Here is an 18,551-nt window from a genome sequence, read left to right on the forward strand (position 1 = left end):
ATCTAAAACATATATCCTGCTTTCTCTTTTTACTCTTTTGTTTTGTATTTTATCTTCATTGAGGTGAAGGAAATTAGTGCTGGAGAATGGTGTTAAGCATTTCCATGTGGAAGTTAGCAGGGTTAGATGGACAGTCAAGTTCCCAATAATGGGCTCAATTTTAAAATGGTGGTGGGTTGGCGGGGGGCGGGGGTGGTGAAGGTGCACGTGGCAAACCCAAATTTAGAAAAAACTTACCTTTTCCGACACGATCGCAATGTAATTGATGGTGATTAAAGTTGTTTCCAGGTTTCGTGCCTGGCAGCCGGCCTGATTGATAGGCTGGCTACTGACAGGAGCTGCAACGCCGGTGGGTGGGGGGGGAGAGAAAGGGAGAGAGAGAGAGAGAGAGAGACGTTATCTAGCGCTGGAACAGAGAGTGGAGGGCTCTGAAGATCGGTGGGGGGTGGGGAGAGAGGGGAAGGTCGGTGGGGGAGAGAGGAAGATCGGTGGGGGAGAGGGGAAGATCGAGGGGGGAGAGGGGAAGATCGGGGGGAGGAGAGGGGAAGATCGGGGGGGGAGAAGGGGAAGACCGAGGGGGGAGAGGGGAAGATCGGTGGGGGAGAGGGGAAGATCGGGGGGGGAGAGGGGAAGATCGGTGGGGGAGAGGGGAAGATCGGGGGGGGAGAGGGGAAGATTGGGGGGGGAGAGGGGAAGATCGGGGGGGGAGAGGGGAAGATCGGTGGGGGAGAGGGGAAGATCGGGGGGGGAGAGGGGAAGATTGGGGGGGGAGAGGGGAAGATCGGTGGGGGAGAAGGGGAAGATCGGGGGGGGGAGAAGGGGAAGATCGGGGGGGGAGAAGGGGAAGATCGGGGGTGGGGGAGAGGGGAAGATCGGGGGGGGGCAAAAGGGGAAGATCGGGGGGGGGAGAGGGGAAGATCGGGGGGGAGAAGGGGAAGATCGGGGGGGAGAAGGGGAAGATCGGGGGGGCGAGAGGGGAAGATCGGGGGGAGAAGGGGAAGATCGAGGGGGGAGAAGGGGAAGATCGGGGGGGGAGAAGGGGAAGATCCCGGGGGGAGAGTGGAAGATCGGGGGGGGCGAGAGGGGAAGATCGGGGGGGGTGGGTAGAGGGGAAGATCGGGGGGGGAGAGGGGAAGATCGGGGGGGGGAGAAGGGGAAGATCGGGGGGGAGAAGGGGAAGATCGGGGGGGAGAAGGGGAAGATCGGGGGGGAGAAGGGAAAGATCGGGGGGGGGAGAAGGGAAGATCGGGGGGGGAGGGAGTTCGGAGGGGGAAGAGGGAGATCGGGGGGGAGAGGGAGATCGGGGGGAGAGGGGGAGATCGAAGAGGGAGACATCAGGGGCTGAGAGGGACATCGAAGAGCGAGACGAGGACAACAGAGAGGGAGACATCGGACATCGGAGCAGGGGGTGCAGGTGACATCGGTGGACATAGGTTTATTTAACTTTGTGCAATGGTTTTTTATTTAGTTTATTTCATTTATTTTTGTCTGATGTGGCCCTTCATGTCTGGTTTCACCAGGCGTGAATCGAAAGCTGTAAGAAAGCCGCCCAGATAAGTTTCAAATCGTTTTGACTATCTACTATGTCAGGAATAAAGTACCTTAAGTACCTCAATGAGATACATTTGCTTCTTTAACTATCATCCCGCCGGCTTTAATTGCCAGTGGGATTTCCACATTTGGGAAGCGTCTGTGGAAACCTGGAAGTCGGCGGGTTGGGGCCGGCTTCCACACCCGCTCGGGATTTTCCCGATTTTCGTAGCCCCCACCCCCACCCCCAATGCACCCGCAATTTGATCTGAAAATCGGGGCCAATGTGTCTGAAACCCAGCCTCAAAACAGCACCCGGTATTCACCAGTGTGATATTTATCAATTTCCCCCCACCAATTATCCTGTGGCCTTTCTGACTGCCAGTGAAGAATTATGGATAGTCCCTATAGTGTGGGCTCATGACCACTATGAACTGAGTTTGGACTATCACTTATTTCACATAGAAGGTGCTCATTGCCAACAGAGGAGACTTTCATCCCATCACACAAGGGCACATTTGAACCCAAGGTAAAAGTTTAATATCTAATTCACTGCACTACTGTGCATCCTATTAAATGCCTATTATTAACATCAAGAAATATCAAAAGTTGTTGAGACTGATTTTCCCGACCTCTGCCTCCAGGGAAGACTCATTAACCGGGCACAAAAGTTAGGAAAAAAGGGGCAGAGATCCATTACACTGGATCTCCCCTCCTTTCAGGTTGCCCTAGCGTTTCTAGGGCTAGCCCTGGGGTGGGGGGTGGGGGGAGGCAGAGATCGGCCTGTAACTATACTAAGTTCACATGTAAATGAGGCAGGAGGGAGTGCGCCTGGCCTGCTGACTATTTCTGTGATGTCCATGGGCACCCAGGTGCAAAGGCACCCAGGAAGCTGACAGTGAGCTTGCAGTTGGGCCCTCTTCAGATCAAAGTGCCTGGTAGGGGTCCAGCAGCAAGACACAGGATTCCACAAGGTAAGTGACACATTGGATCTTCAGGCCTTGGAGCCTTCTGGTTACTGCTTCTCACCAACAGCCAGAGGCCCCAAGGCTACTAGCCAGGCCCACAGTGACCTCCCTTTTTTGCCAGTTCAAGGCCCTGCCAGGGTTGGGTCTCTGCCCGAGGTGCAATTGGGTCATGTAAATAGCCCAGAACACTAAGATCGATTGTAGCTCGGCCTTGACAAGCACAGCACACTTCGGGTGCACTGCTCTTATCCAACACTGGAGCAGAGGGTGTTAATAAAATCAACTCTGTCATCTCTTCCAGCCCAATACAATATTTCTCTTACACATATTCAGATTGCATAGTCAAATAAGAAGAACCAATTTCTCAGCAAATCCATCTGTATTTCAGATATTTAAGATAAAGCAAACAACTGAAAATTACCCCTTACCTTTAAGATCAAGTATATTATTGCGCTCAATAGGTGTCATGGCTATGTTTGGATAAGAAACTTTCATTGTGTATTTGACTTGATCATCGTTGGGGGTTGGAGTGAAGGTTAGTTTTGCTATCTTGGACAGTCCTTGTTCACTGGCAGGTTCCTCCATTCTCATTGTATACGTCTGACTATTTTCGATTCTGCTCTCCCCTCTGAACCACTGCACTTCTACCTTCCTCGGAAAGAACAGTGTTATGGTACTGGATAAAGTTGCTTCCTGTTTTGGTTGAGGATTAGAGATGAAACTAATTTCTGATACTGAAGGAGGGAGTGTTGAAAGAAAATAATGAGAAATAGTGACGGAGTAAGAAAATACACAAGTAGTACTGAAAGCATTTCTAATTATTCACGGTTTTTAATCTTCAATATAACTAAAAATGCAGAAAATATTATGTTCACCCTCAAGAATGTTTCAAATATCTCCCTGAATCCCAGAAATTAACTATTGAAATTCATTGTTAGCAACGCATGGATTTACAAGTTTCTCAATCACTCATTACTCACAGCAAAATATTTGAAGATACCGATGTACTGTAGTATAGTGCAATCACTTAGAATCATAGAATGGTTACAGCATAGAAGGAGGCCAATCGGCCCATCGAGCCCGTGCCGGCTCTTTGTAAGAGCAATCCAGTTAGTCCCATTCCCCCACTCTTTCCCAGTAGCCCTGCAAATTTTTTCCCTTCAAGTATTTATCCAAAGCCTTTTTGAAAGCCACAATTGAATCTGCTTACATCATCTTTTCAGGCAGCGCATTCCAGATCATAACTACTCGCTGCATAAAAAAGATTTTCCCCGTGTCACCTTTGGTTCTTTTGCCAATCACCTTAAATCTGTATCCTCTGGTTCTTGACCTTTCCACCAATGGAACAGTTTCTCTTTATTTACTTTGTTTGAATCCTTCATGATTTTGAACACTTCTCTCAAATCTCCTCTTAACCTTCTCTGCTCTAAGGAGAACAACCCCAGCTTCTCCAGTCTATCCACGTAACTGAAGTCTCTCATCCCTGGAACCATTCTAGTAAATCTTTTCTGCACCCTCTCTAAGGCCTTCACATACTTCCTAAGGTACAGTGCCCAGAGTTGGACACCACACTCCAGCTGCGGCTGAACCAGTGTTTTATAAAGGTTCAACATAACTTCCTTGCTTTTGTACTCTATGGGGCTGATTTTCGGGTGACGGAGCACGTGCGTGGGGGGGGGTGGGGGGCTCCAAAAATCGCTGAAATGCCAAGCGGGTTTGGAGCCCAGCTCCAACCCATTGACTTCCGGGTTCCCCAGTGACGCATCCAGGTGTGCGCGGGCCTCCCGAATGTGGGAGTCCCACCAGCAATTAAAGTCGGCGGGATGTTAATTTGCATAGTTTGTCCGATAGTTGACGTACTTGAACTATTTGATTGACCAGGGGTGCGATTTTGAAGGACCCTCAGCGTGTTTCCCGTACTGTGGGAAACTCTCCCTGTTGCAACAGACGTGTTTCAGCCAGCAGCCAGTGGGAGATGCAAATGCTAATTTGACAGGTGGGGAGAAAATGTCATTTATTGCAGTAGGGCACTCTGTCACTTCAGACAAAGTTTTGGCTGCAAGACCTTTGTGTTTTCACTCAAAAGTCTTACTTTCCACCCAAAACTGTGCTGTGCAAACATATTTAACTACTTTGCGGACCCCCTCAAACTGACACCATCAGGATGGAGGGGGGCGCCATGGTTGCATTCACCACTACATCCAAGGACGAGCAACATCACCAGGCATGGCGTCCACATCCGCCACAGTGCTGCGCCACAGGCACCTGCACAAGAGCACGGAAGGCAACAACAGAGAGAGTGATGTCGCAGGAGGCACTACCCTCGCCACAGGGTCTACAGACCGAGGCTCAGCTTCCTGGACTTCTCTGAGGAGCAGTTCATACGGAGGCTCAGTCAGTCGCCAGGTAGTCGTAGACATCTGCAGCCTTCTTCATGCCGAGCTGCTCCCGGCTGGGCTGAGCACCATCTCCTTACCTGTCGCTGTCAAAGTCACCACTGCCCTCAACTTCTTCACCGCCAGATCATTCCAAGGTGCCACCAGGGACACCATCGTGGTCTCTCAAACGTCTGCACACAAGTGCATGAGGCAGGTTACCGACGGCTTATTTCGCAGAGCCTCGCACTACGTCAACTTCCCCATGGACGACCTCATCCAGACAGAGAGGGCAGTGAGATTCCACGCTCTGGCTGGCTTCCTACGGGTGCAGGGTGCAATCGATTGCACCCATATAGCAATACGAGCACCTCCACACGAGCCAGGACTGTTCATCAACAGGAAGGGCTATCACTCCATCAACACTCAGCTCGTTTGTGACCACAGCAAGAGATTCCTTCATGTGTGCACCAGATACCCTGTCAGCTGCCACGATTCCTTCATCCTTCGGGAGTCCAACATCCCGCCCCTCTTCCATACACTGAACACCCGTAAGGGCTGGCTCCTCGGGTACAAGGGATACCCCCTGCACACGTGGCTCATGTCACCTCTGAGGAACCCCATCACCGAGCAACGGCGTCGATATAACAACAGCCACATCGCTACCAGGTCTACAATTCAGCATGCTATAGGGCTGCTCAAGATGCACTTCAGGTGCCTTGATCTGTCTGGGGGAGTGCTTCAATACACAGCACGCAGAGTGGGACGTATTATAGTCGTGTGTTGTGCCCTGCACAACAAGGCACAACAGAGAGGGGTGCGGCTTGAGGAGGCCCCATCCACATCTGTCACCCACATTGAGGAGGAGGAGGAGGAGGAGGAGCAGCAACCCATGGGCAGAGCAGCGACTCACCTGGCTGCTCGTGAGGCCAGGGAGTCCACTGATATGTGAATGGTTCTCCTAACAGACAGTGCGAAGAGTCCAGTCATCACACCACCTGGATAGAGCAGTGCCCATGCCAGCACCCACCCCCCCTGCACAAAACAGTCCTGCAACTACATATACATCCACTGTAAAGTGACCCAATGTTTGGCATCAAGTGTTGGTGTTCATGGTGAATTTCATGAAAGGGCCTTATTACAGAAGCCAGTCAAGAATGGCCAAGACGTGGCAGTAGTGGCGACAATAATAATATTTAATGTGAGTTTAACAAAAAACAAATATAAATAAAAAACATCACCAACCGTCAAACAACCTTGTCCATCCCCTTCGTGCTTACAAAACCTTCGCCTTTCGCTTCTGACTGCTTCTGCATGTTAGATCCCCTGAGGCTGCAGCAGAGGTAGTGGCAGGTTGCTCTTGTTCATGCCCTGACCGATTAGATGCTTTGGGCCTATGCCTTATGGGTTTTGGTGCCTGTGAGGGCTCCTACAAAGACTGCTCCACCTGCGCTTGTGCAAGGGCAGACTCGGCCACCAGGAGAGGAGGCAGCATTGCGGGTACTGATTGAGAGGGGGGGCAGCGGGTGAGAGGTGGGGGCGCGATGAGTGACGTCCCCACTTCCATGTCCCCTTTCGCCATCATCCCTCCCCTGGGCCAGGCCCGCATCACTCCCATCACCCAACTGGACAACAGTTTGGAGGACATGTGTGAAGCTTTGTAAGGCTAGTGCAAGTGTATCTGGCTGCCTGTTTAAGGCAGCAGAATGTTGTTCACCCTGAGTCCAAACGGCCATTGTCAGGGCCTGAATGGACTCATTTATGAGCCGTGTTTGAAGCTCCACAGAGGCTAGCCTTCCTTCCATCGCAGACATTCCCGCACTTACCCGCGACACTATCTCAGAGATGCCCTCACGTCCCTGTGACAGTATCTCAGAGATTCCCTCCTGTAACTGTGCCACCATTCCACTCATGCAGGTGTTGGACTCCTCCATCCTCTGCGCGATTGTGGAGAGTGCGCGTGGCACCTGTTCCAGAACCTTGCAAATGTGCTGCTGCCCCTCGATCATTCTCCTTTTAAAGGATGGCCCCCAGGATTCAGCATCTGTGTCCAGCTGAGCAGAGCCTGGAGAGGAGTGCTCCCACCCACGCGGACTCTCCACAGCTGCTCCTGCCACCAGTGTCTGCCCGTGCTCACGTGTGTGTGGTAACTCACCATGTGCGACCCCAACTAACTGAGGACTGGGACCCACCAAGGTGTGTGTATCTGCGCTGGTGGATGGCTCGTTCAGATGTCACGGTGCCCCCTCAGAGGCCGGCAGGTCCTCTGCGGAATTGCCCTCCACCTTCACAGCGGTCGCTGAAGGCCCTATAAGAGAACAGAAGGCAATATTAAGCATGATCACAGATGTGCCATGTTGCGATGAGCATACTGAGATGCTGCAGATGGCGAGGCATTTTAACATCAATTCATATTGTTAAAGTTCTGTCACCAGACATTTGTCGGGTACCAGTCTCGGTGTCCCCGATGGACAGGCACCCGAGAGTGCGGTTCAGCTCCAGCGCCTCCTGCTCCGCGTCTGTGAGGACGACCATTTGTTGCAGCCCCCCTCCGGTCTTTGCCCTCTCCCATGCATTCTGGGCTCTCTTCTCCTATAAGGGGAGAAAGTAGATACGCATGAGTGAGTGATAGTGACGTGGCCAACCGATGAATGCATTGGTTTGGGTGCGGCTGACTGTGAAAGAGATGCATCAGAGGGTGAGTATGAGACAGAGCCATGACATTGTATGAGGATTGGGTTGAGTGGTAGTGGTGGGGTGACTAATGGGGAGGTGAGGAAGTGCAGGTAAGTTGAGGATGAGCTTTCAGTGGGTGTGAGGAGTGATGTGATAGAGTAGAGTTTGCAGTGCAGAATGAGTTGGGGGGTGGGGGCGTTGATGTGGAAGACGGAATGTAGGAGAATGAATAAGTGTACTCACTTTTGCTGACCTAGTTCGGTCATTGAAGCGCTTCCTGCACTGGATCCAGGTGCAGGAGATCTTGCTGCTGCTGGTGACCTCCTCTGCCACCTTGAGCCAGGCCTTCTTGGTGTCAGAGGCAGGCCACTTCCTCCCATCTGCCGGGTAGAAGACATCCCTCCTCCTCCTCACCCCATGCAGTAGCACCTGGAGTGAGGCATCACTAAATCTAGGAGCAGCTTTTCCCCTGTGCTGCTCCATTGTGCTGTGTGGGTGTTTGCTCCAGGAGAAGCCATTGGAGGACTGCCCCTTTAAATAGAGCTCCTCCACCTCACAGCCTGTGATGCGGGTGTGCAGTCCACCCACTGCACAACTTTCAGACGGCAAACCCAGAAGCCACGTTAAGTGGCTCCAATTGACCCGCGATCGGTGGGAACCGGACAGATTTTACCCACGCGCCCAATCGCTCCCTCACTGCCATCCCGCCTCCCTGCTAACATCGGAGCCTATGTCTCTATTTATAAAGCCCAAGATCCCATATGCTTTTTCAACCTCTTTGTCAACCTGACCTGCCACCTTCAATGATTTGTATACGTATACCTCCAGCTCTCTCTGTTCCTGCATCCCCCCTTTCGAATTGTACCATTTAGATTATTTTGCCTCTCCTCATTCTTCCTGCCAAAATGTATCACTTCTCACTTCTCTGCATTAAATTTCATTTGCTATGTGTCCGCCATTCCACCAGCCTGTCTATGTTCTCTTGAATCTATTACTATCCTCCTCACTGTTCACTACACTTCCAAGTTTTGTGTCATCTGCAAATTTTGAAATTGTGCCCTGTACACTCAAGTCCAAGTCATTAACATATATCAAGAAAAGCAGTGGATCTAGTACTGACTCCTGGGGAACACCACTGTATACCTTCCTCCAGTCCAAAAAATAACCGTTCACCACTACTCTGTTTCCTGTCACTTAGCCAATTTCATATCAATGCGGTCACTGCTCCTTTTATTCCATGGGCTTCAATTTTGCTGACAAGCCTATTATGTGGCATTTTATCAAACGCCTTTTGAAAGTCCATATACACATCAACCGCATTGCCCTCATCGACCCTTTCTGTTACCTCATTAAAAAACTCAATCAAGTTAGTTAAACATGATTTGCCTTTAGCAAATCCATGCTGGGTTTCCTTTATTAATCCCCACTTGTCCAAGTGACTATTAATTTTGTGCCGGATTAACATTTCTAAAAGCTTCCGCCCCACCGAGGCTAAGCTGCAAGCTTTCTCTTACCTTGAAGATTAAACGAGAAGCTGCGTTCAATGGGTGTTGAGGGTACTCTTCTATGAACAACTTGAATTCTGTATTCAATCAGATTGTCATTAGTGGCTGGAGTGAATGTTAATTTTGCTGTCTTGTAAAGGCCATCTTGTATGAGCTCTTCCATGATCATTAAATCTTCATTGGTCCGTTCTATTGTTTCCTTACCTCTGTACCATTTAACCTCAATCTCTTCTGGAAATTTTGTACGCACACAACAGGACAAAGTTACTTTGTTTCCTGGTTCAGAACTGCAGGTGATTTCTGATACTTCTGCAAAACATAAATGAACAATCAAGTAATCGAGGTGATACTTTGCCCAGGGGTTTGCTCACTAAGATTTTGAAATAAATATACAGTTGTATTTACAATCGCAAGTTATATTTATTCTAGGCTTACCAAGATGATAAATTAAAACCAACAAATGGGAGGAAAACAATGTCTAAATGCTCTCCAGTTTTCAAACACCATCAATGCTGGTAGTATTAAGTTTTGTTCTCCTTGCATCATTTTCCAAATTAACTTTGGTTTCCTTCTGACCATTCCTCCAGCATATCCTGCTCACTTTCAAACTTTGTCATTCCTGTGTTTTTCTGTCTTACACCAAGGTTTTACCACCTTCACCTTATATCCCTTCATTGCTTATAAGCGAAACTGCAATCAAACAAAACCATACTTGGCTCTTAGAAGGCACTTGGACATATAAAGGATCATTTGAACTCAGAAATTACTGTTCCCAATATTAACTTATCAATGCTTAATGCATTTGTATGATGTTCTTCTGTCTGCTATTTTGATGCAGGAATTAACCTGTTTATTTTAAATGGATTAATACCTTTGCTAAAATAGCAGGCAAGGGAATGTTACATGAACATAAGTGTACATCCACTAATGTCACCAATGGTAATTTCTAGGCTTTACTTTCTAATGACACACTAATGAGGTTATATAAATCTTCATGTTACCCGTCATCCCATGCAACAAGTTTTATTAAAGAGTCAGCACACTCTGATTTATTTTATACATTTATCTCAATGTTACAGGTAAAGATCAAAGCAAATGTTTACAAAAGGCCAAACAGGCTGTGGTGACACAGGACAACTCTTAAAGCTACTCTTAAAGTTATGAATTACCTTCACAACTGCTGAGGTAATTCAAATACTTTGTTCTTTCAAATGTATAGGTTAATATAATACTAAGCACCTGCTACTTAAATAAAATACTTTACAAAAAATATCCTTTCCTCATTTTGTGCCTGATGGGTGAAAAATAAAATCATTTATTTATCTTCATCGTTTTTTGAATGTTTCTAATGTTACTGCCACCAATTTTAAAATGCACTAATACCAGCTGTAACTGCCCTGAGGACACACTGTCTTCAGCTAGTTTCTCAACCCATTAAACTGAGCCAATGTTTAATATAGCTTGCTGTCAGAATATTCAACATGATCATAATGTTAATCTAATAGTTTCACAAAATCACCTCACTAGTCAAATGCAGTGAAACCTGTAAATTACAGACACCATGGGGACTGGCATCAGCTGTTCTTTTTTTGCAGGTGTCCTTATTTTCAAAATGGACACTGTATGTACTGTAAAAATTTCACCAACAATTTTGAATTACCAGATGAGATAATGATCAGCACCTAATCAGCTGAAACAATGATAAGAATCCTCCTTCCACACACCAGCCTTCAGCTCTGTTCATTTAACAGTTCTGCCGTCTAAATTGCCATTTAATTTCAAACCGCTCTCTCTTGGAGCAGAGCATAACTTCAGTATTGAACTGCGTTTCTCAGTTCTACCTACCAGCATTAGGGCAGTCACAGGACGGAAAAAGGGGAGAATGTGATGACAGGCTGTGCCAGGATACTGAAGCTTCCAAAGGCAAGTCTTAGAATGGATTGAGAACATTTGGGAGGGAAGACACAACAGGTCACATTACGCGGAGGAGTGAAACTGCAGTTTTCTGGTTGAGCAGTGAGTCTGCAGGAGGACTGACTGAAAGCTGGGACTCTCAGTCTATAAAGCAACAGAAAGACAGTGAGACCCAGGACAGACATCCACCTTCACTCCCCAAAGACGAAGCTCCTCAAAGAAGCGGATCCACCATCAGAAGCCCAGGAAAAGAAGGCGATGGCAGGGTCAGGGAGAGAGGAGCTGCCAGCAGCCACTGAGTGTAAGGATGCAGCGCTGGGGCTGGAAAGGACGGCCCCTCTCGCTTTTCGCATGTGCTTTCCTTGATTCGTGAGGCTGGTGTGGTTAGTGAATGCAGATCAGAGTGAGGTGACAGTGGATTTTGTGAAACGGCTATTGTCGAATGGGGAGTTCTTAAACCAGCATATAAAGTGGCAGAGAAATCCCTCTATCCCTGGAATAGAGCTGTCCAAGCATTCAATCCCAGGGACAGAGCGGTTTCTCTACCATTATGGATGCTAGATCAAGAGCTTGCCATTTCACAAAAGCTATTTCTTTCACAAAACCCGCTGCTGCCTCGCACTGACCTGCGAGTTCTGTGTTTTAAGTTGTAAAAGGACTTGGTACATTGAAGGCTGTCCGTAGTTTGTAATTTTTTTTTATTCCTTCATGGGATGTGGGCGTCGCTGGCGAGGCCAGCATTTATTGCCCATCCCTAATTGCCCTTGAGAAGGTGGTGGTGAGCCGCCTTCTTGAAACGCTGCAGTCCGAGTGGCGAAGGTTCTCCCACAGTGCTGTTAGGAAGGGAGTTCCAGGATTTTGACCCAGCGACGATGAAGGAACGGTGATATATTTCCAAGTCGGGATGGTGTGTGACTTGGAGGGGAACGTGCAGGTGGTGTTGTTCCCATGTGCCTGCTGCCCTTGTCCTTCTAGGTGGTAGAGGTCGCGGGTTTGGGAGGTGCTGTCAAAGAAGCCTTGGCGAGTTGCTGCAGTGCATCCTGTGGATGGTACACACTGCAGCCACTGTGCGTCGGTGGTGAAGGGAGTGAATGCTTAGGGTGGTGGATGAGGTGCCAATTAAGCGGGCTGCTTTGTCCTGGATGGTGTTGAGCTTCTTGAGTGTTGTTGGAGCTGCACTCATCCAGGCAAGTGGAGAGTATTCCATGACACTCCTGACTTGTGCCTTGTAGATGGTGGAAAGGATTTGGGGAGTCAGGAGGTGAGTCACTCGCCGCAGAATACCCAGCCTCTGACCTGCTCTTTTAGCCACAGTATTTATATTGCTGGTCCAGTTAAGTTTCTGGTCAATGGTGACCCCTCGGATGTTGATGGTGGCAGATTCGGCGATGGTAATGCCGTTGAATGTCAAGAGGAGGTGGTTAGACTCTCTCTTGTTGGAGATGGTCATTGCCTGGCACTTGTCTGGCACGAATGTTATTTGCCACTTATCAGCCCAAGCCTGGATGTTGTCCAGGTCTTGCTGCATGCAGGCTCGGAATGCTTCATTATCTGAGGGGTTGCCAATGGAACTGAACACTGTGCAATCATCAGCGAACATCCCCATTTCTGACCTTATGATGGAGGGAAGGTCATTGATGAAGCAGCTGAAGATGGTTGGGCCTAGGACACTGCCCTGAGGAACTCCTGCAGCAATGCCCTGGGGCTGAGATGATTGGCCTCCAACAACCACTACCATCTTCCTTTGTGCTAGGTATGACTCCAGCCACTGGAGAGTTTTCCCCCTGATTCCCATTGACTTCAATTTTACTAGGGTTCCTTGGTGCCACACTCGGTCAAATGCTGCCTTGATGTCAAGGGCAGTCACTCTCACCTCACCTCTGGAATTCAGCTCTTTTGTCCATGTTTGGACCAAGGCTGTAATGATGTCTGGAGCCGAGTGGTCCTGGCGGAACCCAAACTGAGCATCGGTGAGCAGGTTATTGGTGAGTAAGTGCCGCTTGATAGCACTGTCGACGACTCCTTCCACCACTTTGCTGATGATTGAGAGTAGACTGATGGGGCGGTAATTGGCAGGATTTATTTGTCCTGCTTTTTGTGGACAGGACATACCTGGACAATTTTCCACATTGTCGGGTGGATGCCAGTGTTGTAGATGTACTGGAACAGCTTGGCTAGAGGCGCAGCTAGTTCTGGAGCACAAGACTTCAGAACTACAGCCAGGATGTTGTTGGGGCCCATAGCCTTTGCTGTATCCAGTGCACTCAGCTGTTTCTTGATATCACGTGGAGCGAATCGAATTGGCTGAAGACTGGCTTCTGTGATGGTGGGGATATCGGGAGGAGGCCAAGATGGATCATCCACTCGGCACTTATGGCTGAAGATGGTTGCTAACGCTTCAGCCTTGTCTTTTGCACTCACGTGCTGGACTTCGCCACCATTGAGAATGGGGATGTTTGCAGAGCCTCCTCCTCCCGTTAGTTGTTTAATTGTCCACCACCATTCATGACTGGATGTGGCAGGACTGCAGATCTTTGATCTGATCCGTTGGCTGTGGAATCGCTTAGCTCTGTCTATAGCATGTTGCTTCCGCTGTTTAGCATGCAAGTAGTCCTGAGTTGTAGCTTCACCAGGTTGGCACCTCATTTTTAGGTATGCATGGGGCTGCTTCTGGCATGCTCTTCTACACTCTTCATTGAACCAGGGTTGATCCCCTGGCTTGTTGGTAATGGTAGGGTGAGGAATATGCTGGGCCATGAGGTTACAGAATACAATTCTGTTGCTTCTGATGGCCCACAGTGCCTCATGGATGCCCAGTTTTGAGCTGCTAGATATGCTCTGAATCTATCCCATTTAGCACCGTGGTAGTGCCACACAACACGTTGGATGGTGTCCTCAGTGCGAAGACGGGACTTCATCTCCCATCTGTGCGGTGGGCACTCCTACCAATACTGTCATGGACAGATGCATTTGCAACAGGTAGATTGGTGAGGACGAGGTCAAGTAAGTTTTTCCCTCGTGTTGGTTCGCTCACCACCTGCCGCAGGTCCAATCTGGCAGCTATGTCCTTCAGGACTCAGCCAGCTCTGTCAGGAGTGGTGCTACCGAGCCACTCTTGGTGTTGGACATTGAAGTCCCCCACCCAGAGTACATTCTGTGCCCTTGCTACCCTCAGTGCTTCCTCCAAATGTTGTTCAACATGGAGGAGGACTGCTTCATCAGCTGAGGGAGGGCGGTAGGTGGTAATCAGCAGGTGGTTTCTTTGCCCATGTTTGACCTGATGCCATGAGATTTCACGGGGTCCAGAGTCAATGTTGAGGATTCCCAGGGCTTCTCCCTCCTGAGTATCCATGATTTCAGAGTGCCTCATGTAGATTTTACCATGTAAGTTATTTTGTGGAAGTGTCCGTTTATACAGGTTTCACTGTATTGTATCTTACTCACGCAGTGCAAGCAAATCATTCTCCCATCGTGCTTTAAAATGTCTAAATACGACAGTGTAATGGAACCAAATGAAAACGTTGGCCTTACCCTGCAGGATTAGCTTCAAACTGCGTTCAACAGGTAATGCTGACGCCCGTGGATGAGTAACTTTAATGCTATATTTCACTTGGTTGTCATCTACAGCAGGAATGAAAATTGCTTTTGCAATTATATTGGGCAATCCACCTTCAGAAAATACCTCTTCCATTGCCATTCCAAAGTTACTTCCGTTTATAATTTTCACTTTGTCTCTATACCATTGAACCTCAATCTCTTTTGGAAACAATGTACTTATGGTACAGAGCAATGTGACTTCTTTTCCTGGCTCAGCATCAGGACTACAGCTGAGTTCTGATACGCTGGGAAAAGAACGAGGAAAAGAACGAGGAAAAAACATAAACGGAGACCTTCATGATGAAATAAGCGTAACTCAATAATATCAGATTTAGAAATACTGATTTCCCTTTCATTTGTAAAAATGCAAGGTCTCTATAGAAATTAACTGTGGCTGAGAGCAAGTTGCCAGGCTGTTACATACTGAGGGTGCCAGACTGGCATATCCTGAACCCAACTCGTATGCTACACCCTTGGAAAAATACCCAAACATTCTTCGTTAATTAAAATACAGAGTTTCCTCAAGTCTTCTATTCAACATCTGTTGTTAAAAAGCCCATATCTTGCACTGCCACTGCCAGTTTTTCTTTCAAGTTGTAAATTGTCACCATTACAGCCATCAACTTTTGACAAGTGGGTTAGCATCAGGTGACCAAGATTAAAACACCAGACCAGGGTTATAATAAGCTTGAATAATACCCAGTGTTAGTGCGCAATTATAATTTTAGTGGCGTCACACAGCCACTAAATTTTATGGAGACCAATGGAAGATACGCTCTGTTTAAAAGATATTTGCTGCAGCCGCACGCAAAAGCCTAAAAGCTCTGTGTAATTGCATTTATTGTAAAGGCAAGTGGTGAAGTAAACACAGTTTAATGGGGTGAAATTGTGGTTTGCAATACTTACAATATAAAAATGAATAATCAAGAGATCTTTGTGATACATAGGTTAGATGTTTTCTCAAAATAAAATTGCAAATAAACTTGTACTTTGAACACAACTGCAATTCCTGTTTATTCTAGACTTTTCATGTTGTTAGATTAAAACCACCAAATGGGAGGAAAACAATGTCTAAATGTCTCTATGCCTCTCCAGTTTTCAAATGCCATCAATGCTGGCAGTATTAAGTTTTGCTTTCCTTACAACATTTTCCAAATTACCTTTTTCTATGGTTTCGTTCTGACCATTCCTCCAGCATATCCTGCTCACTTTCAAACTTTGTCATTCCTGTGTTTTTCTCTCATACACCAAGGTTTTACCCTCACACTACCTTTACCTTATACCTCTTTACTGCTTATTAATGAAACTGCAATAAAAAATATATGGCTCTGAAAAGGCATTTAGACATAAAAAGGATCATCTGAACCCAGAAATTACTTTTCCAAATATTAACTTATCAATGCTTAATACATTTGTATGATGTTCTTCTGTCTGCTATTTTAATGCAGGTATTAACCTGTTTATTATAAATGGATTAATACCTTTGCTAAAATAGCAGGGAATGGAATACTATATGAACATAAGTGCACATCCACTAATATCACTATCAGTAATATCTAGGCTTCGTTTTCTAATGACACACAAATGAGATTTTATAAATGTTCATGTTACCTGTCATCCCATGTAGCAAGCTTTATTAAAGGGTCAGCACACTGATTTATTTTATAAAATTATCTCAATATTATAGGTAAGGAACAAAGAAAGTGTGTAGAAAAGACCAAACAGACTGTAGTGGTACAGGACAACTCTTAAAGCAGGTATCCTATAGACTTCACAACTTCTGAGCTAATTAAAATGTTTTCTTTTTCTTTCAAATGTACAGGTTGATAAAACACCAATCACCTTCTACTTAAATAAGATACTTTACCAAAAATATCCCTCATGTTCTGCCTGATGCGTGAAAAATAAAATCATTTATTTATCTTTTTCATTTTTTGTATGTTTCTAACGTTATTGTCACCAATTTTAAAATGCATGAAAACCAGGTGTAACTGCCCTGAGGACACACTGTCCTCAGCTAGTTTCTAAACCCATTAAACTGAGCCAATATTTAATATAGCTTGCTGTCAGAATATTCAACATGAACATGATGTTAATCTAATACTTCCTCAAAAAGGCTTGAAAAAAGCAACTTCTCTGGTCAAATACTGTATCTTTCCCACACAGTGCAAGCAAATCTTTCTCCCATCATGCTTTAAAATGCCTAAATACTAGTGTAATTGAACCAAATGAAAATGTCAGCCTTACCCTGCAGGATCAGGTTCCAACTGTGTTCAACAGGTAATGCTGACGACCGTGGATGAGTAACTTTAATGCTATATTCAACTTGGTTGTCATCCAAGACGGGAATGAAAATTGCTTTTGCAATTATTTTGGTCAATCCACCTTCAGAAGATACCTCTTCCATTGCCATTCCAAAGTTACCTCCGTTTATAATTTTCACTTTGTCTCTATACCATTGAACCTCAATCTCTTTTGGAAACAATGTACTTATGGTACAGAGCAATGTGACTTCTTTTCCTGGCTCAGCATCAGGATGACAGCTGAGTTCTGATAGGCTGGGAGGTGGCACTGAAATGTGGAAAAGAACGAGGAAAAAACATAAAGGGAGACCTTCATGATGAAATAAGCGTAACGTAACAATATCAGTTTTAGAAATACCGTCCCTTTCATTTGTAAAAAAGCAAAGTCTCTACAGAAACTAACTGTGGCTGAGAGCATATTTCCAGGCTGTAATATACTGAGGGTGCCAGGTTGGCATATTCTTTTTTTTATTCGTTCACGGGATGTGGGTGTCGCTGGAGAGGCCGGCATTTATTGCCCATTCCAAATTGCCCTTAAGAAGGTGGTGGTGAGCCGCCTTCTTGAACTTCTGCAGTCCGTGTGGTGACGGTTCTCCCACAGTGCTGTTAGGAAGGGAGTTCCAGGATTTTGACCCAGCGACGATGAAGGAACGGTGATATATTTCCAAGTCGGGATGGTGTGTGACTTGGAGGGGAACGTGCAGGTGGTGTTGTTCCCATGTGCCTGCTGCTCTTGTCCTTCTGGGTGGTAGAGGTTGCGGGTTTGGGAGGTGCTGTCGAAGAAGCCTTGGCAAGTTGCTGCAGTGCATCCTGTGGATGGTGCACACTGCAGCCACTCTGCGCCGGTGGTGAAGGGAGTGAATGTTTAGGGTGGTGGATGGGGTGCCAATAAAGCGGGCTGCTTTATCCTGGATGGTGTCGAGCTTCTTGAGTGTTGTTGGAGCTGCACTCATCCAGGCAAGTGGAGAATATTCCATCACACTCCTGACTTGTGCCTTGTAGATGGTGGAAAGGCTTTGGGGAGTCAGGTGGTGAGTCACTCACCGCAGAATACCCAGCCTCTGACCTGCTCTCGTAGCCACAGTATTTATATGGCTGGTCAGTTAAGTTTCTGGTCAAAGGTGACCCCCAGGATGTTGATGGTGGGGGATTCGGCAGTGGTAATGCCATTGAATGTCAAGGGGAGATGAAGACTCTCTCTTGTTGGAGATGGTCATTGCCTGGCACTTGTCTGGCGCGAATGTTACTTGCCACTTATCAGCCCAAGCCTGGATGTTGTCCAGGTCTTGCTGCATGCGGGCTCGGACTGCTGCATTATTTGAGGGGTTTCGAATGAAACTGAACACTCCATTTCTGACCTTATGATGGAGGGAAGGTCATTGATGAAGCAGCTGAAGATGGTTGGGCCGAGGACACTGCCCTGAGGAACTCCTGCAGCAATGTCCTAGGGTTGAGATGTTTGGCCTCCAACAACCACTACCATCTTCCTTTGTGCTAGGTATGACTCCAGCCACTGGTGAGTTTTCCCCCTGATTCCCATTGACTTCAATTTAACTAGGGCTCCTTGGTACCACACTCGGTCAAATGCTGCCTTGATGTCAAGGGCAGTCACTCTCACCTCACCTCTGGAATTCAGCTCTTTTGTCCATGTTTGGACCAAGGCTGTAATGAAGTCTGGAGCCA

At 47.1% G+C, this 18,551-nt stretch overlaps 1 protein-coding gene across 1 annotated transcript in view; it reads right to left on the bottom strand.

Annotated features, from left to right (window-relative positions):
* LOC137327781 (uncharacterized) overlaps positions 1–18,551 on the bottom strand; it is a 49,574-nt gene that overhangs the window by 1,199 nt on the left and 29,824 nt on the right. The window contains exons 6-8 of the mRNA XM_067993588.1: positions 16,813–17,136; positions 9,064–9,363; positions 2,927–3,232 (exon numbers count right to left, since the gene is read on the bottom strand). Of these exons, the coding sequence (XP_067849689.1) occupies positions 2,927–3,232; positions 9,064–9,363; positions 16,813–17,136 (930 nt within the window). The remainder of the gene's footprint in view (positions 1–2,926; positions 3,233–9,063; positions 9,364–16,812; positions 17,137–18,551) is intronic.

Source organism: Heptranchias perlo, chromosome 12, assembly GCF_035084215.1.
Source record: "Heptranchias perlo isolate sHepPer1 chromosome 12, sHepPer1.hap1, whole genome shotgun sequence".
NCBI lineage: Eukaryota > Metazoa > Chordata > Chondrichthyes > Hexanchiformes > Hexanchidae > Heptranchias > Heptranchias perlo.